The sequence below is a fragment of the Struthio camelus genome, chromosome 6, assembly GCF_040807025.1.
Source record: "Struthio camelus isolate bStrCam1 chromosome 6, bStrCam1.hap1, whole genome shotgun sequence".
Taxonomy (NCBI): Eukaryota; Metazoa; Chordata; class Aves; order Struthioniformes; family Struthionidae; genus Struthio; species Struthio camelus.
In genome coordinates this window covers 23,681,145-23,704,318 of record NC_090947.1, presented here as the reverse complement: position 1 = coordinate 23,704,318, position 23,174 = coordinate 23,681,145, and the positions used below count along the sequence as shown (strand labels likewise).

General features: G+C 43.5%; 3 protein-coding genes across 7 annotated transcripts; 1 reads left to right on the top strand and 2 right to left on the bottom strand.

Moving 5' to 3' along the window:
- Positions 1–1,933: 1,933 nt before the first annotated feature.
- Positions 1,934–10,047, bottom strand: LOC104138571 (cilia- and flagella- associated protein 210-like). Its single transcript, XM_068948664.1, has 7 exons — positions 9,709–10,047; positions 8,575–8,731; positions 7,782–7,921; positions 6,785–6,977; positions 6,043–6,207; positions 5,169–5,276; positions 1,934–3,565 (listed from the first exon to the last, which is right to left on the bottom strand). Exons 1-6 carry the CDS (start codon positions 9,831–9,833, stop codon positions 5,196–5,198), a joined length of 861 nt encoding a protein of 286 aa, XP_068804765.1. The 5' UTR covers positions 9,834–10,047; the 3' UTR covers positions 1,934–3,565; positions 5,169–5,195.
- Positions 10,048–11,375: 1,328 nt separating this feature from the next.
- Positions 11,376–19,833, bottom strand: LOC104138563 (cilia- and flagella- associated protein 210). 2 transcript variants are annotated; one of them, XM_068948656.1, is made up of 9 exons: positions 19,713–19,833; positions 18,243–18,469; positions 17,797–17,970; positions 17,497–17,702; positions 16,401–16,557; positions 15,011–15,150; positions 13,994–14,186; positions 13,247–13,411; positions 11,376–12,475 (listed from the first exon to the last, which is right to left on the bottom strand). In XM_068948656.1, exons 1-9 carry the CDS (start codon positions 19,750–19,752, stop codon positions 12,176–12,178), a joined length of 1,602 nt encoding a protein of 533 aa, XP_068804757.1. In that variant the 5' UTR covers positions 19,753–19,833; the 3' UTR covers positions 11,376–12,175. The 2 variants fall into 2 exon arrangements, with proteins under 2 accessions (XP_068804757.1, XP_068804758.1); XM_068948657.1 differs by lacking the exon at positions 11,376–12,475 and having other exon boundaries at positions 13,247–13,689.
- PHOSPHO2 (phosphatase, orphan 2) lies at positions 19,832–21,820 on the top strand. Of its 4 annotated transcripts, none has more exons than XM_068948666.1 (2): positions 19,832–19,893; positions 20,885–21,820. In XM_068948666.1, the coding sequence occupies exon 2, from the start codon at positions 20,887–20,889 to the stop codon at positions 21,610–21,612; it is 726 nt and encodes a 241-aa protein (XP_068804767.1). In that variant the 5' UTR covers positions 19,832–19,893; positions 20,885–20,886; the 3' UTR covers positions 21,613–21,820. The 4 variants fall into 4 exon arrangements, 3 of the variants coding, with proteins under 3 accessions (XP_068804767.1, XP_068804768.1, XP_068804766.1); XR_011141925.1 differs by having other exon boundaries at positions 19,844–19,893; positions 20,783–21,820; XM_068948667.1 differs by lacking the exon at positions 19,832–19,893 and adding an exon at positions 19,938–20,078.
- Positions 21,821–23,174: the final 1,354 nt, after the last annotated feature.

Genomic DNA, 23,174 nt, shown 5'->3' with positions numbered 1-23,174 from the left:
ATTTTAGCTTAATATAAACTAAAGGAAGCAGTCCATTAGGCTTCTGTTCTGGAGTTTGCTAATTTATTGATGATTTATTGAAGGGAATACAGTATTTTTGGACACACTTTCTGGGGCAAAGTAGTGCTTGTTGCTTGTCTGATTGGCAAAAATGTGTATTCCTGCTTTCTGAGACTTTCCTTACTTTAGAAAACCCCAGCATAAACATGCTATGCTTTATCACAGACTCATCCCTGTTTTCTCTCTGTCTAATACTTGAAGAATGGCTTTATTTAAAAAGACACTAGTTATTTTTCTTCATCAGCCATGAATTAATGCTTACTGTCAACTCACCCAGAGGGATACTAGTGCCAAAAGTTAATCTTCGTGTTTCTAGAGTCACTGGGATACAAGCTTAAAGCGGTTACATACACTCGCTCTTTTGCTGAAAAGAGTAATTTTCATAATGCAGTATTCCACTAAATTACTCAAGAAAATGCATATCACAAAGTCTGCAGCTCTGCATTCTGCAGAATTTTAATTCAGTACAATTCTGCAATTTCCTGGCAAGGAAACTCAAGCTTTTCATTTTGTTGCATATGTACTTTTAGTGTAATTCCTATTTCTTACCCTTGAACAAGTCACATCATTAAGAACAGTGTACTAACAAAACTTGTGTTCCATAATAAAAGCATAAAGTACTACACATATTTTTTTAAAAAGCTATGACACCAAAAAAGTTTTCTGATCTTAGTATGAAATTTCATAGAAGGAATAGCTGTGACAAAATATAATTAAGTGCTGAGTTTGGATAGTGAAACTACATAGAGGTAAAGCGAGGTTTGGTTGAAAGAGCTACCCTGCAGTATTCTTTATCATAATGTCATTGCTCATATGAAACTAGCAAGACTGTTAACGTCGGCAAGTTCAGAAGGCAGATCTTAAACTGCTAACTATGCTTGACTGTAGCTCATTGGTTTTAAGTGTTTTTACTCCTTAAAGCACTAACGCTAACACACTGAACACAAGCTAAATAAACTGTGAACTAATGCAATAGCATCACTGTCTTTGAATTGAAATTTTGCAACAAGCAGAGCACGTTTATAAGGAAACTTGCTATTTTGGCAGGCAGTTAACCATTTCTACATACCCTGTACATAGCCCTATAAATGTATATGGGAAATACTCAGTGTGTTGATTTAGCCATAACTGTTAACTCTTATTTTTGGTACTGTAAATGAGTGGTTGGAAGGATTAGAAAAAATTTAGGCCTCATTAATTTATTGATCAGTTGTAAGAGGAACTAGCTGATAACTGGTTTCCTTCAATAGCTAAGAAAATTGTGGTTAATTATAAAAGTAGTGCTGTTTGTATTAAGAAAGTAGAATTTAGTGAAGCATTTGGAAAAATCTCAGTCTTCTGGACAGTTTGTAACCTGTAGTTCTCAACTGGGAGAGTTTAAGTTCTTAATATGAAATGTGCAATTTATGTATTAAAATACTTTTCAGAAATAAATGTTTTTTTCATATTTGTTAGTGTATTCCATACGTCTGCTATGTGTGCTTCCTGCAGTATTACTTAGCATTTTCTGTATGTAATTAAGAGTAATGTTCACTTCTGCTAGCTCATATGGTGCAAGTGCAAATGTGCTGCTGATTCAAATCTTCAGCCTCTTAAAGTGCTAGTAACAAGCTTGTACAGATTTCTAAAATGTGATGATTTGATGTCAGGGCATCACCTCTAATTAAACCAAGATTTATAAATTTTTATTGAAGTCATGGATAAAGTCAGATTTTTATTTCCATGCTACATTGGATGGCAGGGTTGAATTGTAGAAGGAATTACAGCTTTCTACACTAGGTACAGATTGACAGACAAGTGACAGGAGCTCTTCATTCAGTGCAGTGTATATAGAAATGCAGCTCTAATGAAGCTGTTAAACAGTGCTAAAGGACACTTTTAAAACTTATTTTATTAGTTTCCAACTTTGATCTTGTACTTGCACACACAAATACAACAGCCTGCTGTTTTTGCCCAAAGCCAAAATAGTTTTCACCAGCTACTTACAGAATTGTTCCCTACTTGATGACAAAAGTAATGGTAGGACAGTTTACAGTCAATTTGGAACTGAATACAAGGGCAAGTTTTGACCAAGGTCACCTAGACCAGCATCCTAGCTTGGCTGGACTGCAGCAGGATGTGGGGGAGAAAGCAGGAAAGTGCCAAGGCACTGCTCCTTTCTTGCAAACTCTCCTACCACTTGGCCTAGAAAGTTTGAGTGCTAGGTAGGTACAGGCTTGCTGCACACTATAAACGGCTAGCTCCTAAAGCCCGTGTTGCAACTTTCTCGAGGTTGTAGTACTGTCTTCCATAGCATTCTCCATTGCAGAAGTTTAAAAAAAAAAAAAAAAAAAAAAGGAAGAAAAACTGTCAAGAATAAGCAGCACAATTAGCATTCATGATCTTACTGTTGTGGACAGCTGTTTTTAACGAGCTTATTCAATTTTATTTGCTTAGTAATGTATTTTGAAGCCAGATCAAGTTTTAATCAAGCATTCAGACCCAGAGATACTGAATATTAAGGACTATAGTACAGATGACAGCATACATGTTTTCAGTTTACCTTTGGTTGTCACCTCCTGGCTTCCTAGAAAGTGAGTTTACTGCTTTGTTCCATAATAAAGCTAGAGTAATTAGAGGTGCAAGTGCTTATTGCAAAGCAGTTGCAAGCTATGGCTATAGTTAACAGCCTTTGCTTCCTGAGCTGAAATGGAGCACAGGCATGTTCTAGTGAACATTGCACCTTATGCATTCCAGAGTTGGCTTCAGCTATTAAGCCCTGAGGTATTGCAAGCTCCTACAGGTTGTAAGGTGACAGATGATGCTTCTGGTCATGTCAGTTGTATTTCTGAAGAAGAAAGAAGCAGAGCTTAAGTCTTACTGTATGATCTGTATGATTAATAATGACTACAATGAATAGTACACACTGATGGGTTGCAACTGAAATCGGTGCAAAGACCCATCCTACAACAGTAATAGGGCATTAAGCTTTACCAATGTCTAATTTTTCCCTTCTTCACCATGTCACTAGTTGTCAGACTTATATTTTCTAGGTGTTGGAAGCCTCAAATCTTTGATCCGTCTCTGGTCTGCTCTGTAACTACAGTCCACTTCTTCTAGGGCATGTTGTTGCTGCTGCACCACTTCCCCGGTGAAACAGGTTTTCCTGATATTCAGCCTGACTCTCTCAAGTCAGTTTGTTGTCCTTGCTGTATCACCTAACAGTGCTGAGAAGAGGGTGACTCTACTGTGTTTGTAACTATCCTTAAAGTAGCTGTAGGCTGTTATTAGATCACCCCTTAGCCTCCTCTTTGCCAGACTGAACAAGCCCAGCTTTCTCAACTTCATTTCTGAGCCTGTTCAATAGCTTTCACCTGCTTCTGCTTGTACTAAGAGCTGCCCTCTTGGTCTCTTCTGTTGTCTTATTCTTCCTTCATCAATATATGATAAACATAAAACTGATTCTAGTCTTCTGTATTCTTATTCTTGCATGAAGTTTTCCATTCTTGCCTTTCGTGTAGAACAACTGTAAAGAACAATGAAATGTTACTGAAATACCTGGTCACTGGAAGTTCCAGAACCTCTAGTATTTCTTCATGTTCTAAAAAACTGTTTGTTTTCTCCTTATCTAGTTTTATTAGGGATCACTAGCTAGGGTTAGTCACTTAAAGCAAACACACAAAGCACGTGCATCTTTGGATTCAGTAGCCTAAACTTTTAAAACAGCATGAAACACTACGGGTCACTTCTTTATTCCACTGACTGCTGAATTTAGCCAGTGTGTTTACAAATTACACAGGATTCCTACTTCACTCTAGGTATACTGTAAGGAAGAACTGTTTCTGGCACAGGTTTGATATTTTTGTAGATGTTGAAGTTTAAAAGGGTATAACCCCATGGAAGCTGGCTGTAGAATCCAAATGCAGGCATATGTAATCTAGAAAATAGGCTGGTTTTGAAGCTGAGTAGAAAAAGAAACTGCACACCACCTTGCTTCTTGCTGCTGTGGAAGTAGACTGAAATCCATTTAACTCACCAATTGCATGAGAGTGAACATGTGTAAAAATGCACTAGGGGATGCATCTGGAGCATTATCAAGCATTATCCATTATTTCAGCATGACTCTTGCCTTAGTCAATGCTTCTTCACAAAGCTCCAGCTTCTGCTATCAAAAGCCTTTACTAAAAGTTTCCATTCTTTCTGCTTGCTGAAAGAAAGCTTAAAGTAGCAAAAGGAGTACTGGCCCAGAGAGAAGGCAAATACTTTTTTTTTTTTTTTAAAGTAGAGGAATGGCAATTAAATAACTTAAAGAATTGTCTCCAAATAAATTTTTCATTAGTGAACAAAAAAAACCCACACATTTCCAAACAAGTCAATTACTCCACAATAATTACAGAGATCTCCATGGCTTTTAGCTGATAATGCAGTGGTGTTAAATTCACTTTGGATCCAAACTGGAATATTTTGAAACAATTCCCTCATTCTCACTTACTGTGCTTCGGTTCACATTGCAAATTGGTGTCTCAATGCACAAACGAGACCGTCTCAGATGAAACTTAAACAGGGGAATGTGCTCCAGCCATTCGGCAGGAAGAACATGAACACTGTTACATTGCCCATCTTTTCTTCCGCGCTCTAATTTTTGTATTTGTGTGAATACCCCCTGTTCATGCAGTTGTCTGTTGAGCCTAAACTAACTTTTCACAAATAACCAGCTTGTATTTCATGAAACATATAGTCAATTCCCTGGCATCTTTCTCAAGTGGGCTTCAAGTTACTTTTACAAGATATATTCAACATAGGTCTCTTCATATTGACTCTTCCCATAATATTAAAAAGGTGGAGGTTTTTTGGTGGGGTATTCTTTTTTTGTTATAAGACACATGCAAACTATTTCTGGCTTTCTTTTTTGAATAGTCTCAGTGTTATTTCCTCATTTTGTTTTTCAAGCAGTAGTACAGCTACAACAAGGTATCTGATGCTTGGCAATTTTCTACACTGAATTAGAGAGGTAAAGGAGGAATAAAACTCAGACAGGAAGCCCACATCCACATCCTGATCCTTCCTTGGATATTTGGGCAGGAGAAAAAAAGTTACAGGCAGCTCTTGTCAAAGACTCAGTTACTTACTGTCCTTATCTTTCAAATTCTTGTTCCTTACAATAAGGCAGCTTCTTTCTGAGCATCATAGTCCAAGTCTGCTTGTTTCTCCCGCTGTTTTCTTGCCTGCTTTTCAGCCTGGTGAAGAAAAGGGAATAGCTAAGGTTGATATTTCTTTCACAGCATAGCTATCCATTAAAACAAGAGAGAGGATAAGCTTACAGGAGCTCTGGGGTGACGTTAATCAGTTTATACTTGGCAAAACCTTTCTTCTTTTCAAAATTAATTGAATACTTTAGTGGACCTCAGTGTTAGCTGCTGCTGCTCCTCTCTGGGGAAGGGGATACAAGAGGGCAGCAGTAATTCACACTGACACAGGACAGGGTGTGGTTTGTCATTGCAAGCCAGCCTGGACCTGCACACCACTGCTCAAGAGGAAAGGCTTTGGATTAGCGGCTCCCCAACAGGGATCACAGAATCACAGAACGCCAGAGGTTGGAAGGGACCGCCGGAGATCATCTAGTGCAACCCCCAACACATTTCAGTAGTGGGGTCACGAGCACAAAGGAAGCTCAAGTGCACAAAGGGGATGTGAATCCCAGAGTGCAGTCTCTTGAAGTCACGCGTGGAAAGTACTGATCTCTCCCCTGTCAGCCCTTTCAGGTAATCCTCCGCGACCGACACGGTCTCCAAGAGACTTCTGTTCCACTGCTCTGAGAGGAGGCTGGTCCCCCACCATCTCAGCATCTGAGGTGCACGCAGGTCAAACAAACAGACGAGCAAAAAGCAACAACAAAAAGCTCCCCCCTCTCTCTTTCTCTCGGCCAGGATCTCGTCCCGTTGCTTTAGATGCGTATTTCTTTCTACGGGGGCTGACACGACACAGCACAGCACTTCTATTTACCATTTGCTGGACCTGAATTTTCTGGACTTCCATATTTTCATCACGACGTCTTTGTTTCTTGGCTTTTTCCTTTTCCAGGTAGACGCGATCTGCTTCCATTAACTCGTGAAGGTCTTTCTTACCCTCTGCTTTTTCCTCCTTCTCCCTTTCCGCTTTCATCTTCATCTGTATTTTACAAAATTCACAAAGTTAACCAAGTAGCTAGCCAGCCAAGTTGGAAGTCATGTCTTTCAGCAAAAGCACCCCCGCTTCAGAGCGGTGATGAGCACGGTCAGTGTGGCTGGCCAGTGTCCAAGCCCAGGGTTTTCAGCAGAGCTGCCAGATATGTGCCCAACATGCGGCGGAAGAGGGACAGAGGACCCCCAGGAAAGATGGCAGATGACCTGATGAAGCATGCTGATGGATGACACCAGACCCACCACCTGTGATCTGGGCCAGGCTCCCTGTTTGGAATAGGCAGTGCTAAGTATGCAAAAACGTTCACACGGATTACCAATGATTATAGAGCCTTCCGCCTCTAATCTCTGGAGAGAGTATCATCACATGTACTACTTGTACATTGCTGAAGCAATTAATCCTAAACCTATATATGGTAAATATGAGAGGTGGCTGCTTAGTGAGAACTTGCATGCGTATCTCACTAAAGATTTATATGCTGAAATAACATAGTGTTTCTCAAAAAGATATTCAGAAGAACAAGTATACAACAGAAGAAGGAATAAGAACAGGCTAGGTTTCTTACCACAGAGGCTCTGTATTCAGAAACAGATTCAATGTTAGCCCTAGTTTTTGCTTCAGTTTCTTTGTTTTTCTTTTGGTATTCTTCTTCTATATCTGCAGCTCCTTTAGCAATACGATCGCTTTCCATCTCAAACGCCTCCTCCATCTGCGTGGTTAGTTGTTTAACAGCTTTGTCCTGATGTTCCTGCATTAGTCTGCAGGAGAACATGAGCTATTATAACATACCAGGATATCCACCTACCTCTGGCATTGCTACTACCAAACCCAACAGTCCTATTTTCACTTTTCTCTTGCCACACAGGCCCACCTATGCATCCAATTCCTTGACCTCCTTTTGTTCCTCTTGCTGGAGAACAGTTTTGTTTTGTTTTGTTGGGCGGGGGGGGGGGGGTGCGGGTGGGGGAGGTTATCTAATTTGGTTGCTAACGTGGCAAATGAGTGCTCACTATCTTTTGTCCAGCCAGCCCTCTGTTGCAATAATGAGCTGGATCACTCAGGTAGGAGTCCACCTAGCATCTTGCCATCAGGAAGAAAGTGTTCAGAATACTTGGCCAGAAATAGGTAGAGAAAGGAGCTGTTGGATTGGCTCAGCAATACCATATGTTAAATAAGTCCATCACATTTCCTTACTAAGGTAAGGAAATTAATATAGGTGCCTAGTTATAAAATCAGGTATGTACTTTTTCTTGCTGTCTTAGGGAATCAAAGGCCAGACAAACACTGATGAAGAAATTTACATTTCTGCAGATTTAGGCAGCCTGAAGAGTAGAGAGATTGCCTCCCTGCAAAGCACCAAGTACTACTGAAGCTGAGAAAAAATTCCGTATAGGCATTTCTTCTGAACTTTACCTTTTTTTCCAAAGTTTTAATTACAGAAAGACTCAGTTGTATCACAGAGTTTTGATTTTGCTGATGTAAGAATTCTGAGCAACACATTTGTCACAGCACTTAGTTATAACATTTGCATCTGAGATTTAAAACTCAAGCACTGGACTCACCTACAAGTCTCTGCATCTTTTTCTCTTCTTAGATCAGCCATCATTTCTTTTCCTTTAATGTAAGCTCTAATCTGATCATCTTCGTCCTCTTCCTTTTGTTCCTCTTCAGCTTTAATTATTTTCTGTTCAGCAACATGCTCCTGTTTAAACATAAAGATACTTTTACTTTTATACAGGATGAGATTTTGGAAATCCGAAATGCAAAATAAAAATCTAGCAGAGACCTCAGGCCTTGTCTGTTATAATCAGTTCTTTGGTTGTACCAGTGGATGAGGAGGTGCAGAAGACAAGCCTGGATGAGAGTTCTCATGATGAAATTGCCACAAACTACTGTAAGCATAAAATTAATATACACTTGCAGCCATGTTGTTGTAGCCCGAGGGCTCCAAAGGACACAAAAAATTAGACTCTGTAGAACCACAAAAGTATAAGCCACAAGTGTTTTGGAATCACCTAACAAGGCAGGTATGAGTATATATTGCTTTTATCACAGATAGAAGGCTGAAGGCAAATGGAGTAAAATGTATATAATTACAGCCAGAAGATATACAGGGAAGAGGAAAATTGAGCAGGGTATCACTGGAAATTTTCTCCTCTTATTCTTTCACATTCCTTCACTTCATTCAGAGGCCCTTCACTTTGGCCTCCCTGTTCAAGCACTCATTAAGGGGAAACAGTAGCTGTGGTAAGTACGTCTCCCAGACGTCACTGATCCTAAAGGGAAGACATATTAAAAAGACACGGCAGCCAAAAGCAAAACCAGCATTGAACTCCCTGCTTTCCTGTTACTTACATGATGCAGCCTCCGACGTTCAAGTTTTTCCACCTGTTCCTTCTCCTTTCCTCTCTGAATTTCCAGTTGGTACAACCGGGTCAATCTCTGAATTTCTTCTCCTTCTCTTTTGTCTTCTAGCTTGGCTAGTTCTGCCTGATGCTTGTGCTCCTTTATTCTGAAACAGAGAAAGGAGTTGAAGAAATGGGCTAGGGACCCCGTAAAGTAGTGAAAGGGCAAGGATTCTGCATGTCTAAAGGTACCCTAGCACCAACAAATGGGTACTTTGAAGAGGAGGTGGGTAGACTGTGGGTAGCGGTCCAAAATAGCATCCTGGTTTTTAAAGGTAGTCCCACATCCTCTGGCCAAAGTTCAACTCTAGCACAAAGGAGAAGTACTTAGGATTCTGCTGGCTAAGTCTATACTAGCAAAAGCAAACAAGACCAGCAAATGAACTTGAACTCTATGTCGCACTTGATTAGCCTATTTAGTTGTTAGCCCGCTCCCTGCACCACTTTGGCCTTTGCCAGCTAGCACTCTCCCAAACAGTGCCAAGGCACCAGGTAGGACATGAAAAGGGCCGTCAGCCCACGCTAGCTGGCTGCGCGAACGATGCTGGGATGGGCAGCGGGAAGAGGAAAGAGTTTTGCCTTACAGACACAAGCCACTCGCTCTCAAGGCCAGAACACAGATCCTCGTGTTTAAGGCGCTAGCCCAGACGCAGCCACTGAAAGCACGAGGCTTCTCCGACGCTGCAGCAGAGCCTTCCTGAGGGGCCGGGGTGGGAGCAGAGGTTAGCGGTTTCAAGCCTCATCGCAGAGAGGAGAGGATCAAAACCAGTCTTAAGGCGGCAGTAACTCCTGCAGGCGGGCACCGTCCCCTCCCGTCTCCCACGGGGAGGTCGCGGTTCGGTTTTCCGGCTCCCCCCCGGAGCAGGCTGCCCCCGACCCAGCCCTCGCAGGCCCCGGCCGAGACCTGCTCTCTCCGGCATGCGGCCAATTACGTCACCCCGTAATCCGGGCGGAAACAACGGCTCGTCGGGGCGGTGCGCCCCGAACCCGCGAGGCCGCCCCCCGGCGCTGCGAGGGAGTACTAAGAGCAGTTTGGGGGGGTGGGGGGGTGGCAGGTTGGCGAGCGGCTCGCTGCGTTACTCACTGCGCCAGCTGCGCCTGGGCAACGGCCCGGCGGGCCGCGTCGCGGCCACGCTCCCGCTCCCGCTCCCCCTCCTCGTCGTCGCCGCCCCCGCGGCGGCGGGCGCTGTCTCGGCGCTCGCGGTCCATCCTCCGCCTCCCGCCGCCGGGGAGCGGGATTACTACCGGGAGAGAGGCGGAAGCGTCTCCTGCGCCTTAGCGGCGGCCCGGCGGCGCCGGCTGACCCGCCCTCGCCTACCACGCCCGGTGCCGGTGTCGCGGCAGCTCTCGGCTCCTGCTGGGCGTTTCCAAAGGCGGAGCGAAAGCAGCAGCGGGCCCGGCCACCAGAGCCCCCGGCCACCAGGCACCGCCCCAGCTCCTCCCGCCAAACAGCGGGCGGGCAGGAAGGGGGGGGGGGGGGGCGGCCCGGCCGTTACAGGCGGCCACGGCGCCCCGCCCCGCCCCGCCCTACCCGTGTGGAGAGCCGCCGCCGCCAGCAGCAGCGGGCTGTCCTGCCCCTGGAGCGCGCGCGTTTCCTTACAACAAGTCCGTACCTGGCGAGAGGCCGTAGCTCTTCCCCTGCCTCGTTCCTCCGTCTCTGCTCCTCTTTCTGCTCCGACCTCAGCTGTAAGTTTTTCTTCGCCGTGGTTTGCGTCTGCGGCGCTCAAGCAGCTGGTGTCGCGCTCCGGCTTCGCCCGGCTCTGCGGGGGACTGTGTCCCTCGCACGAACCTAGGCCTGCCTGCTGCCGGGATTGTTGGAAGCCCTTTTGCCTTTGATGGATTGCCTGACCTCGAAAGAGAGCCCCTTCGGGCTGTTTTCCCAGAGGAAGGCCCTTGGCTTTGATGGGAGCTGAATGACTAGGTTAGTTCTTCTCTTTGCCCGGTCCAAAAGAGCGTCCTAGAGGAGTTGATTATTGCGCTTGGGAAAGGAGTAAATCTATCTCACAGCTGGCTGTTTAAAACTATAGGGAAACGGAACGAAGCCTGCTTAGTTCACAGGCTGCAGGAGGCTGCAACCATGCAAATAGGGATGCACTTGCAGCGACCTCGCCTCTGTTGTTGGCACGACTTTGCCCAAGGGACTGTGCTTCTGTCCAAGCCTGCTGCTGTCAGAAGCCAGGCTCAGGCTGCCTGAAGCATGGGCTCAGAAACTTGAAGGCACAGAAGAGACCTATTTTCCAAACTAAAGTATCATCAAACATCTTTTTATGAAACCCTTCTCATTTTTTAGAACTTGTATCATTTTCCGGTTTGGCCCAGAAAGACAGACAGCTCTGGCAGCCGGAACAGAAGGCGGGGTGCAATAAAGCTCAGCTTTAAGTTTTTTGGACTTTGCTTCCAGTAGACCCCAGAATACAGGGGTATCCTTTTTAGACCCCAGGATATTTGCTGAATAAATCAATATATGAATCAGTATACGAAATTCTAACTCTGTCCAAGGCAGGAACGTGATGGGGAAATTTCAGCAAAGAAACTAAGCTTAAGGAGTGAGATGCGTGTGTGCTTTTGGTGTTGGAGAGTAAGCCCAGAAGGAGTTCCATGCTGGCTGCAGAATCTGAGAAACAGATTCTGATCTGGATCTATTTGCCACAGACTGAACAGTTGCTAATCTTTCAGAAAGAATAGTCCAACTATACTGTCTCTTGTTGCCATGCTATTTTTGTAGTAGTTAATCGCAGCTATATTTGGGCCTATTTTTCTAGTAGGTGACACCTTTTATTGGTTGTGATCAAATTACATTTATCTTTGCATGTAATACCATTTGATTATACAGTATGTGATGTTTGTTTTACAGAGGTAGTTGCAAAACTCTATAAGAAAGAACTTCAGGACCATAACTAGTCTAACTTTTGCAGGTATTCAGCTGGGCTTTCTTCTGTAGATTCTGTAAAGTTTCTTCACTGGGAATACCTAATTGGAAATAGGCTAGTGAAAGAAATGACTGACATACGTAGAAAATAATGGACATTCTCTCCTGATAACAAAATAGCATTCTACAGGCTTAAGGATATAGGGGAAAGGTAAGACCAAAAGGGTTTTGAAGTGGACTAGCATTATTTGGGTGCAGCTAGTGTAGAAAAGAATTCCATGCTGATCCTTCACTGGGAATTTGGGTCATGTTCATATGTTGTAGACTTGAAAAGTCTAGGGCACCTTTTCAGTGAATTTTGGGAATAATAAATAATAAAAACTTAAGAGCAACAGTGAAAAGTTGGATGGAATATGTTACACAGAGGTCAATTACATATCCTGCAGTTCTGTCTCCAGTTTAACAAACTAACTATCAAAAAATACAGATTGGTGATTTTTGAGACTGTAGTCAGCTCTCTGGCATTTTTTTCAAATAGGCTTCCAGTTTCATAGTGTATGTTCAATTTGGATCCCTTACAGTTTTAACTCTTCCCATAAGATTCAAAAAGATATTGAATCTATTGTTTTTGCCACATGAAAACTACTTTGGGCTTTGCTTGTTGGATAGTCTCAATGTTATTTCATGTTTTTACTTCCTGAGTTGTAGTACAGATACAACAAGGTAACTGAGTCCCAGCAATATCTTGTGCTTGATAACTAGGTCCTCTTCCTCTGGGAAGTGACCCATGCACAAGTCCTGTTCCTTCTTTGGATGCTTTGAGAAGAGGATAAAGATTATGTGTAGTCTTGGACTCTGATTCAATTACTTGCTTTGCATAGTTCTGAAATTCTTGCTCCTTAAAAAGTGCAATAACTTCTCTCTGAGCATCATAGTCCAAGTCTGCTTGTTTCTCCCGCTGTTTTCTTGCCTGCTTTTCAGCCTGGTGAAGAAAAGGGAATAGCTAAGGTTGATATTTCTTTCACAGCATAGCTATCCATTAAAACAGGGAGAGGATAAGCTTACAGGAGCTCTGGGGTGACGTTAATCAGTTTATACTTGGCAAAACCTTTCTTCTTTTCAAAATTAATTGAATACTTTAGTGGACCTCAGTGTTAGCTGCTGCTGCTGCTGCTCCTCTCTGGGGAAGGGGATACAAGAGGGCAGCAGTAATTCACACTGACACAGGACAGGGTGTGGTTTGTCATTGCAAGCCAGCCTGGACCTGCACACCACTGCTCAAGAGGAAAGGCTTTGGATTAGCGGCTCCCCAACAGGGATCACAGAATCACAGAACGCCAGAGGTTGGAAGGGACCGCCGGAGATCATCTAGTGCAACCCCCAACACATTTCAGTAGTGGGGTCACGAGCACAAAGGAAGCTCAAGTGCACAAAGGGGATGTGAATCCCAGAGTGCAGTCTCTTGAAGTCACGCGTGGAAAGTACTGATCTCTCCCCTGTCAGCCCTTTCAGGTAATCCTCCGCGACCGACACGGTCTCCAAGAGACTTCTGTTCCACTGCTCTGAGAGGAGGCTGGTCCCCCACCATCTCAGCATCTGAGGTGCACGCAGGTCAAACAAACAGACGAGCAAAAAGCAACAACAAAAAGCTCCCCCCTCTCTCTTTCTCTTGGCCAGGATCTCGTCCCGTTGCTTTAGATGCGTATTTCTTTCTACGGGGGCTGACACGACACAGCACAGCGCTTCTATTTACCATTTGCTGGACCTGAATTTTCTGGACTTCCATATTTTCATCACGACGTCTTTGTTTCTTGGCTTTTTCCTTTTCCAGGTAGACGCGATCTGCTTCCATTAACTCGTGAAGGTCTTTCTTACCCTCTGCTTTTTCCTCCTTCTCCCTTTCCGCTTTCATCTTCATCTGTATTTTACAAAATTCACAAAGTTAACCAAGTAGCTAGCCAGCCAAGTTGGAAGTCATGTCTTTCAGCAAAAGCACCCCCGCTTCAGAGCGGTGATGAGCACGGTCAGTGTGGCTGGCCAGTGTCCAAGCCCAGGGTTTTCAGCAGAGCTGCCAGATATGTGCCCAACATGCGGCGGAAGAGGGACAGAGGACCCCCAGGAAAGATGGCAGATGACCTGATGAAGCATGCTGATGGATGACACCAGACCCACCACCTGTGATCTGGGCCAGGCTCCCTGTTTGGAATAGGCAGTGCTAAGTATGCAAAAACGTTCACACGGATTACCAATGATTATAGAGCCTTCCGCCTCTAATCTCCGGAGAGAGTATCATCACATGTACTACTTGTACATTGCTGAAGCAATTAATCCTAAACCTATATACGGTAAATATGAGAGGTGGCTGCTTAGTGAGAACACGTGTCCCTCTCCATGAAAACTAAAAAGAAGATACTAAAAACTGTTATGTCTCTTAAAGATATTCAGAAGTAGTTTGACTATATCATAATATATTCTTGCCCTCCTTCTACAAGTTTCTTACCACAGTGGCTCTATGTTCAGCAATAGATTCAATGTCAGCCTTTTTTTTTTCTTCTTTGTCTTTGCGTTCTTTTTCTTGTTTAGCTTCTTGTTTTACAATGTCTTTAGCAATACGATCATCTTCCATCTTAAATGCCTCACTCATCTGTGCAGCAAGTCGGTTAACAATGATATCCTGATGTTCCTGCATTAGCCTACAGGAGAACATTAACTGTCATAACACACCAGGGTACCCACCCGGCCTACCTGAGGTTTTTCTGCTACGAAAACAAGTAATGCTTCTTCCACTCTTCTCTCCTCTCGTTGCAGAAGGCCACCCACCCAACTCCTTGACCTCCTTGCATTCCTCCTGTTCTATTCTTTAAAAATATCTGATTTGGTAAATAATTGTTATCTATTTTTTGTGAAGCTAGCTTTCTGTTGCAATAATAAGCTGGATCACTCAGGGAGGAGTCCACTTAGCATCTTGCCATCAGGAGGCACTGTTGGGAGTACTTGATGAGAAGAGGTAAGAGAAAGAAGCTGTTATATTAGCTCAGTGGTATCTTTATGCTGTACTCTCCCTGTTAAATAAATAGTCCATATTTCCTTACTAATACCCTAATGTAATTAATAAAGGTGCATAATTAAGAAGTCACATACATTCTTTTTCTTGATCTGCCTCAGGGAAATATAGCTCATGCTCCAAAACTGCTTTCCAGCTGGACTTTAATTGTCTTCAGTTGCTGAGGGGGTGGAGCTTTTGCAGGCCCTATGGAAAATCACTACTCACAACACACTGGTGTACAGCTTTGCACTTCTGCAATTCTTTGTACTTTGAAGAATGGAGAGCTTCCCCCCTTCCCCCAGTTGTTATTATTGAAGCTAAGAAAGAAATGTCTTTTCTCCTGAATTCCCTGCCTTGTCTATCAGCAGAATTTATTTGCAGGATAACTGTGGTGTGTGTTGCATCATCAGTCTGAAAGAACTGAATATGACTACAGTATAATTTTAAATTATGATCTAGCTTTGTACCTACCTTTGCATTTCAGTTTCTTTTTCATTTCTCAGCTTGGCTATAATTTGCTTTGCTTTAAAATGAGCTCTAATCCGATCATCTTCTTCCTCTTGTTTTTGCTCCTCTACTGCTTTGATTATTTTCTGGTCAGCTACATGTTCCTGCATAGGCAAAATGGTCCTGATATATTTATAACGGATGAAGTTTAGTACATCTGGGCCTTGGGTATCACCTTAAAGGAATCACTCCCTATTCTATCTCTTCATCTTTCTTTCAAAGAAAGAAGATAAGGGATTCTCAGTCCCTCCCCTTACTTCTGCTTCCCTATTCAAGCATCCACGAAGGGGATATAGTAGGTCTGAGAAAAGAGAAGGGGAACTGAGCAGTGAACACAGGCACTTCCTCAACATGTTAAACTCATTGATAGGCAGAGGGATAAATGAAGTATGAGCACTGAGGAACAATCCCTGTTCAAACATGAGAGGAATGGTAGATTCAGAGTGAGGACACCAAGGATTCCTCTTTCATCCTTTGTACACACTGGGTAGGAATGAATGGAAATGGAGAGGAGGGTCAGCGAGATATATATCCTTCCCCGTAGTGCAGGGAAGCAGAAAATGGGGTATAGTGCTGCAATGCTTACACAGTGCAGTGGGGATTATTCCTCACTTCCATTCACTCACAAGCAGGAGAGGGGGAGTTGAGAGGAATGGGAGTATGCAGTCCCCACCAACACACACAGCTGTGTTGTTCCTGGCCCACCTCATCCAAACCTTTCCCAGTCTAAGAGCTCAGCCCAAATACTAGCTGAAGAGGGCTGTTCTAGAGTTTTATGTGAAAGATACCATCTTTCACGTTCTGGTCAAAACCGTTGTGAGGCATTGCTGCTTCAGCTTTAGCAAGGTGCCTTTGGAGGTGAAGAGAGAGAGGGCAGCAGGTCTTGATTTATCAAGACCTGCTAACATCTTGATCAATGAAGACCCTAAACATTGCTGAACATAAAGGGAAGACAAGTTAAAAAGACACCATCATGTTCAACACAGGTTATTCCTTCTTCCAAACAAAAGAAAATGGGCTCAAAATAGAGCCTAAATCCAGTTGTCAAGTCACGGAGGATACTCCTTGATGTCTACAGCAGACTTTTCCATCATAGGCCAGTCAAAGGTCAGGCATCAGTACATTACCACTTCAGACAAGAGAAGGGGCCTCACTCCAGGAGGCCTTCCTCAGAAGCAGGGAGGAAAGAGATGGCCTGCAACTGCCAAGGTACAGATATGAGCTCATGTTAGAGAGGCAGTCAGCAAGCCTCCCTTTGCCCTTAGGCCCATTTATTTAGGTGTATCAAGGCAACTTTCACTCCCCGCAGCCAAAGCAAAACCAGCATTGAACTCTTTGCTTTCCTGTTACTTACATGATGCAGCCTCCGTCGTTCAAGTTTTTCCGCCTGTTCCTTCTCCTTTCCTCTCTGAATTTCCAGTTGGTACAACCGGGTCAATCTCTGAATTTCTTCTCCTTCTCTTTTGTCTTCTAGCTTGGCTAGTTCTGCCTGATGCTTGTGCTCCTTTATTCTGAAACAGAGAAAGGAGTTGAAGAAATGGGCTAGGGACCCCGTAAAGTAGTGAAAGGGCAAGGATTCTGCATGTCTAAAGGTACCCTAGCACCAACAAATGGGTACTTTGAAGAGGAGGTGGGTAGACTGTGGGTAGCGGTCCAAAATAGCATCCTGGTTTTTAAAGGTAGTCCCACATCCTCTGGCCAGAACCCACCTACACAGTATGCAGTCAGATTGCAGTCTACTGGCAACGTGTTACTTTTTATCTGGATGACCCATTATCACCACTCCATTCATGACATTCTGACTTATCTCTGCAGCAATGTAAGCAACTAAGATTTCCACGGGTAAGTCCCACGGATGCCTATGTTTTTCCTCCTGCACATGCAGGCCAGAGCTTAAACTGGTAGTGTTCTGTACTAAGTTCTACAGGGATTTATACATTGGACCTGGAATACGTGAGACCAAACTCCAAGCCCTTCCTCTGCATCAAGGAATTTGACTTCATCTATCAAAACTCCTGGGCCAGTCCTGTGAACACCCTCTATGAGGTTTCTGGAAAAGCTGAGAGAAAGAGGTGGCAGAAATGCATTCTCTTGGCATGTGGTTATGGCCAAATGGAAAATCTGGTTTAACCTCTTCCTATTCTGGAAAAAAAAAGGAGTTAAAATGAATTTTCAGTAACTATTTCTGAATAGTGAGTTGACTAAAAATTAATATTGCCTGCTGGAGGCCATTTTACGTACAGCCTGTTGGCAACTACAAGGCACTGCATATCACAGCTTTTCTCTTTTGTGCAAGATCTTTTTTAGAACTCTAGATCTTTCTTCTAAAACATTGCATTTGTGGACTAAACAATTAATAGGTTCATCTAAAAGCTTTACAGAATATATTTACGAGAAGAGAGTATAAATAAAGAATAAAATAAGATTGGTATTGATTAATTTTTTCTTACTGCTCCAGCTGATCTCTGCAAAGTGCCTTTCGTTTCATATAACGTTCGTTATATGAACGTTCGTCCTTTTCCTGCTCTCTGAGAATAGCTTTTTTACATTCATGTTCCATTTCTTCTTCCTTCTTTTTATTAACATCTCGCTTTAACTTTTTAAATTCAACTTGAGCATCTCTTTCTTTTAGGACCTTAGTAAGTAGAAGCGCACTCTACAAGAGAACATTTCAAGTAATTTGCGTGTTCAGAAGTGTTTAAAGAAATTCAGTAAAATTTAAAATTAAGAACAGTAAGTTGTCAACAAACATGTAACCCTTTCACTCTTTCATTCTTATAGTATTGGTAGGTTCTTGCTTGATCGATAGCCTCTTTCCGTTTTGCTGCTTGGAACTGTGCTTCTTCCAAATCAGTTAACCTTCTCTCTTCCTCTTCCCTTTCTGCACATAGCTTTTTGGCTTTAAGTTTCCTTTGTGCCAGGCCCTACAACGCAGATATTTGAGTTTTTTGAATATCATGCTTAAAAAACTTAGATTTAAAATGTATGAACTATTCTGAAAATGATATACTCAATGATTTTTTTTTTTAATTTGAATTTTAGGTTTAGTTAAACAAACTATTTAAAAGGTGTTTAGTTAAAGTACTTACTAAGCACCAAAATTTAAACAAAGGATGTACTGCTAGAAGTATTGCCATGCGTGTTTTTGCATGTATGAAAATGACTGCCCTAGTTCACAAATGTATCTTGTACTTACCATAATGGTATTGGGCCAGTCTTTTATGGCTGCCTTGGAGCGTAAGTGCATTTCTTTCCGTTCTTTTCTCTCAGCAAGGATACGTGCTGCTTCTCTAGTTGTGCTGCCAAGATTGTCTTGAATCCTTTCCCATTCCGCTTTTGGCAATACAATAACCTGATGAAGATCTACGTCACTTGGAAGAAAATATCCATCTAGAACATTATTTTCTGCCAAACCATTTAATGCTATGCATAAGGAAGAAAAGATATTGAGGTTACTTGATGTCAGAGAATCCTAAGTTTAAACCTGTATGAAGATGTTCCTGTATAGCAATGATACTAAGTTATAACAGTTACTTCCCCCATCCCAGTACCCTACAGCCAAGACAGAGTATCTACATCTGCACACCAAACACGGTCCAGAGTATGTACTTGGGCTGTGCCACAGCATTACCTGGGTGATTTAAATGTTTGCACGTCCCCTTAACTGTTTGTATGTAGTAGGTAGGTTGTGATAGCTAACACTTTTGAGACAGTGTTTGGCATGATTCTGAGGAGCATTCCCAAAAGGGAAAAGGGAATATTGGTGAAGCCATTCTGCTGGGGGCGGAGGGGGCAGCTGTGTCTTACCAGCCTTGGCTTGTGCTCCTCATATTTACTAGAATATATGATTATGATTGTGTGTGTGTGCACGCACACGTGTGTGCATGGAGTGCAAGTTTTCTAGGTGATTAAGTTTTGTGAAATATCCTTCAAATTGATCATCAGTGCTTTCAAAAGAAATGGAATTTTGAACAAAAGGCATTATCTTTGAAATTCTCCTTGTTCAACTGATTTGCAGCAGACTAACACATCTAAAACATAAGGAGGCTTTGACTTACAGTGATACTTATGCTAATATCAAAATCTTTTTAAGATGCAGTTATTAATCAATTTGTCTTATTTGGACTGGGCCTGATCTTCTGCCTCTTTGCAAGATAAAGGTAGCCTTGCCAAAAGTAAACGTGCGTGGCAGCAACCCGTATATTGTTACAGTTGTGTTCCTTGTAGATGCCGAACGATCAGACACCTCCCTCTTTTCTAACTTCTAGGTGTTTCATGGTAGTGTAACTCCACTGATTTCAGGTTAGCTCTTTCTAGTTAAATTTCAAGGAGAAACAGGCATTGCAATTCTTGTCTACAAATGGGTGATCAGGAGGGAGATTTGAGAGGGAGCGCCTTTCCAGGTTTTACTCCCCATTCAGCTGCCCGGTTTTTGTTCAGTGGGTTTACACTTGCTGCCGCTTTTCCAGGGGAGCCCCCTGGACACGGGGAAAGGGGACGCCCTCAAAGCGCCCGGGCACGTTGCGTCCCCGCTCTGAAGCCGGGAGCCCGAGGCCAGCCGCCGCGGCCCCGCGCAGGCCGCCCCCCGCCCGCCCCGGGGAGGCCGGTGCTCCACGGGCCTCAGCCACGCCGCCCCCCGCCCGCCCGCCCGGGGAGCCCCACTCACGGGCGAGCTCCCGCCGCCGCCCGGGCTTCGCCGCCGCCATGGCCCCGAGCCGCCGCGCCGTGTGTACGCGCCGTTGCCGGGCAACGGGACGGGGTGGGGCGGGGTCACGTGACGCCCCGGCCAAGAGGCAGCGGCGGGCAGCGCCTGCGCGGAGGGAAGCCGGAAGCGAAGGGCCGTTGAGGTGGGTTGGGCCGCAGGCCGGCGCGGCCGTTGGGCGGTAGCGGCCGGTGCGCTCTGCCCGTCGGCAGCGCTCCCCTTCCGCCGGCCTTTCGGTCCGCAGCGGTCCTAGTCGTCCCCGCCTGCCCCTCGGTCGTCCCCGCCGTCGCCGGCGGCCGCCGCGGGGGGCCGTTTTGCTGTCCCCTCCAGGTTGGGACGTTGGGCTCGCGGCGGGCGCGTTGCTGCCCGGTGCCTGGGGGGCAGTGGGGGGGGGCCCGGGCGGAGGGAGGGCCGTGCTCGAGGCGGTGGCAGCACGCGTGCTTGAGGAGAACGGCGTTAAACACCGGAGGGGGTGTCTCCTGCCCCGAAGGGTTTCCCTAGCCCGGAAATGGGTTGTAGGTGCCGCGCTTGCAGAAGCGCAGGAGACCAGCCGATTTTTTTCCAGATCCAACAATGGCAGTTTGTTGTTGACTTTTCCTTTGATTCGATGCGTCCCTTGTTTAAAAAAAAAAAAAAAGCCTTCTGCTATTCAGAAGTATTTGCTTCTCCATGTATCCCTGAAGGTTTTCTGCATCCAAATAGCTCTTAAGTTGTTTGACAGGCTTGATTCTCAGGCCAGCTGGGAATCCTAGTTCTGTTGCACTGGGCAAGTGATGATGGAGAAATTGAGAATCGTTGGCCAAACTGATAGTGGATGGGGAAGGAAAGACTGATTCTGTGTCAGTAAATATTAATAACTATGCAGTGTGTATCTAGATACATCTAGACTGTCTATTTTAAACAGAGCTAGAGTTAGAACTTTGACCTTTACAGAAAGGTTTTTTTTTAGCTTCAGCACAACTTTCCCACAGCTGTAGTAGCCATAAATAGTTTCCTGTGTTTAGATTTTGTCCTAACTCCTTATTTTCTTGCAGAGCTTTTCTCTTCTGAGCACAAAGATCAGGATAGGAATTCAGTACTTTTGCTTACATAAATATTTCTCCTTTTTGTTTGTGTTTTGAAAACTCTTCTGACAGCCATGAAATTTCTGTTGGTTTTTGATTTTGACCATACGATCATAGATGAAAACAGTGATACCTGGATTGTGAAATGTGCTCCTGAGAAAAAGCTTCCTAATGAATTAAGAAACTGCTACCGACCAGGACACTGGACAGAATATATGGGCAAAGTCTTTGCCTACTTGGGAGACAATGGCGTCAAAGAAGATGAGATGAAAAGAACTATGACAACAATTCCATTCACTGTGGGAATGGTAGATCTTCTAGGCTTTATTGGCAAGAACAAAGAGTTCTTTGACTGCATAATTATTTCAGATTCTAATACAGTATTTATTGACTGGATTTTAAAAGCTGCTGACTTTCATAAGGTATTTGATGAAGTGTTTACAAACCCTGCAGCATTCACCAGTACTGGCTATCTTACTGTACAGAATTTTCACACTCACCGTTGTGCAAAGTGCCCTAAAAACCTTTGTAAAAGGAAAGCCTTAAAAGAATTTCTAGATAAACAATTGGAGCAAGGAATAAGTTATACACAAATTGTGTATATAGGTGATGGTGGGAATGATCTATGTCCAGTAACTTTTTTGAAGAAGGATGATACTGCTATGCCCAGGCAGGGATATACTTTAGAGAAAAAGATTTCTCAACTCTCCCAAGATCTCAGTCCTATAGAGTGCTCTGTTCTGGTTTGGTCGTCTGGTGTAGAGATAATGTCTTACTTGAAACTGCTTTTAAAGGGATAATTCAAATGATGAAACAAACATCATTACATAATGCAGAACATAACTGCATGCACATAAAAATATTGTAAAGTTGGGATGTTATTATCTGGACCAGTGGATTTTTTCAATGCAGTATAAAAGTGTTTATGTTCAATTTTGACAATAGAGGGAAAATGATGTTGAAATGGCTTTCTAACATGGTACACGTTCCAATATAGATGGAGAAGGGTGGTTGCAAAGGGAATTGACCATAATTCATAATATTTTTTATTATTATTTTCCAAGCCTTTATCAACTGCATAGCTGACTTCTGTTCACATGCTTACAGGAAGAGTTAGGAGTAGCGCACAAAAGAATGAAATTCTTTCCTTGTAAAACGTTAGGTGCCAGGAACAAGGTTCTGGAACTGTCAACTTTGTATACCTCTTTAATCAGGATGAATGTTTAATGTGTGCTTGTAATCTTTTTTGATCTGAAGATGTGTTTATATTTTAATATACTAAGTATTTTCCCAAACAGAATTAATTTTTAATAGTTTATATTAAAGTCAATGAAAGCTAGTGCAACAGACTAAAGCAAAATGGATGATTTGTGTAATGTATTCTGCTGACCTGTGTGTCTTCAGGTCCCTGTGCTTGTGAGGACTTGGAGACAGTGAACATAAATGTAGGTGTCAGCCTCAGAAATCCTTGGATAACGCCTTCACTTACGTTGTCAGTCTGACCTCTTCTACTCTTGAGGACAGTAAGAACTTTGCTCTTCTGTCTGAAGAAAAGGCACTCTCTCATTCTCCTGACTTTCACTGTAACAGTGTGCTCTTGCCATTCCGTGTAGAGCTAGAACTGGTTAGATCTTCCCTGTAAATATCTGGGAGTCAGCCAGTTTCTTCCTGCTGAGCTTGTGCTGTAGCACAGGCCAACAGAATGGGGGATTTGCATGCCTTTTTACATTACTTTCACCTTTTCGTTGTTACCAGTATGAGAGTATAGTCTTCCCTCACAGGCTAGGAGGGAACATCTCTGTCCGTTTGAAGTTTTTAACAGATTTTTCTTCTGTCTTTAAAGGAATTTGATGTGAATGTGGACTCTTTGCTTTACCACTTGCAGTGAGATAAGCCCCAAGATTTGGGTAGTGCATACAGAGTTACTAAAAATGTCTCATTAAAGTTAAATAATATATTTTCATCCCAAATTGTTGCCTTCTTATAGTCCCAGGAAAGATCCAAAATGATGATGTAGTCTTCTATTGATTTGATGTGTTGTGGGTTTACTGCCTTAATAGCTGAGAAATTAGTCCAACTTTTGCAGCACTTATGGTTACAGAAGCCTTGAGATGGAGCTGCCTGTGACTGCTGTAGCTGTCTTCCTGTGCATCTTCTGTGCAGTGATGTTCTGCTTTTCATCATAGGCATTTGATGTTGTCGCTACCTTCTTTGACTCAGCTGAATATTTTTAGGGGTGATCTCCCCTATTTTGAGGCTGATGCTATATGAATGAAGATTTCTTTTAAATACTTCCATGTGAATGGTTCAGTTTTCAGCCCTGTTCTTAACTTATTGTAGAAGATCGCTTGGGTAGCCTATT

What these genes read in the sequence shown, in the direction of transcription:
- LOC104138571 (XM_068948664.1), bottom strand. Translation starts at nt 9,833, where the DNA reads ATGGACCGCGAGCGCCGAGACAGCGCCCGCCGCCGCGGGGGCGGCGAC. An exon ending in AAAGATGCAGAGACTTGTAG is followed by an intron (nt 6,978 to 7,781) that starts GTGAGTCCAGTG and finishes GTTCTCCTGCAG; the next exon opens with ACTAATGCAGGAACATCAGG. An exon ending in CTGAATACAGAGCCTCTGTG is followed by an intron (nt 6,208 to 6,784) that starts GTAAGAAACCTA and finishes TGTAAAATACAG; the next exon opens with ATGAAGATGAAAGCGGAAAG.
- LOC104138563 (XM_068948656.1), bottom strand. Translation starts at nt 19,752, where the DNA reads ATGGCGGCGGCGAAGCCCGGGCGGCGGCGGGAGCTCGCCC. An exon ending in TGCAGAGATCAGCTGGAGCA is followed by an intron (nt 16,558 to 17,496) that starts GTAAGAAAAAAT and finishes TCTCTGTTTCAG; the next exon opens with AATAAAGGAGCACAAGCATC. An exon ending in AAATTCAGGTCCAGCAAATG is followed by an intron (nt 12,476 to 13,246) that starts GTAAATAGAAGC and finishes TTTCTTCACCAG; the next exon opens with GCTGAAAAGCAGGCAAGAAA.
- PHOSPHO2 (XM_068948666.1), top strand. Translation starts at nt 20,887, where the DNA reads ATGAAATTTCTGTTGGTTTTTGATTTTGACCATACGATCATAGATGAA.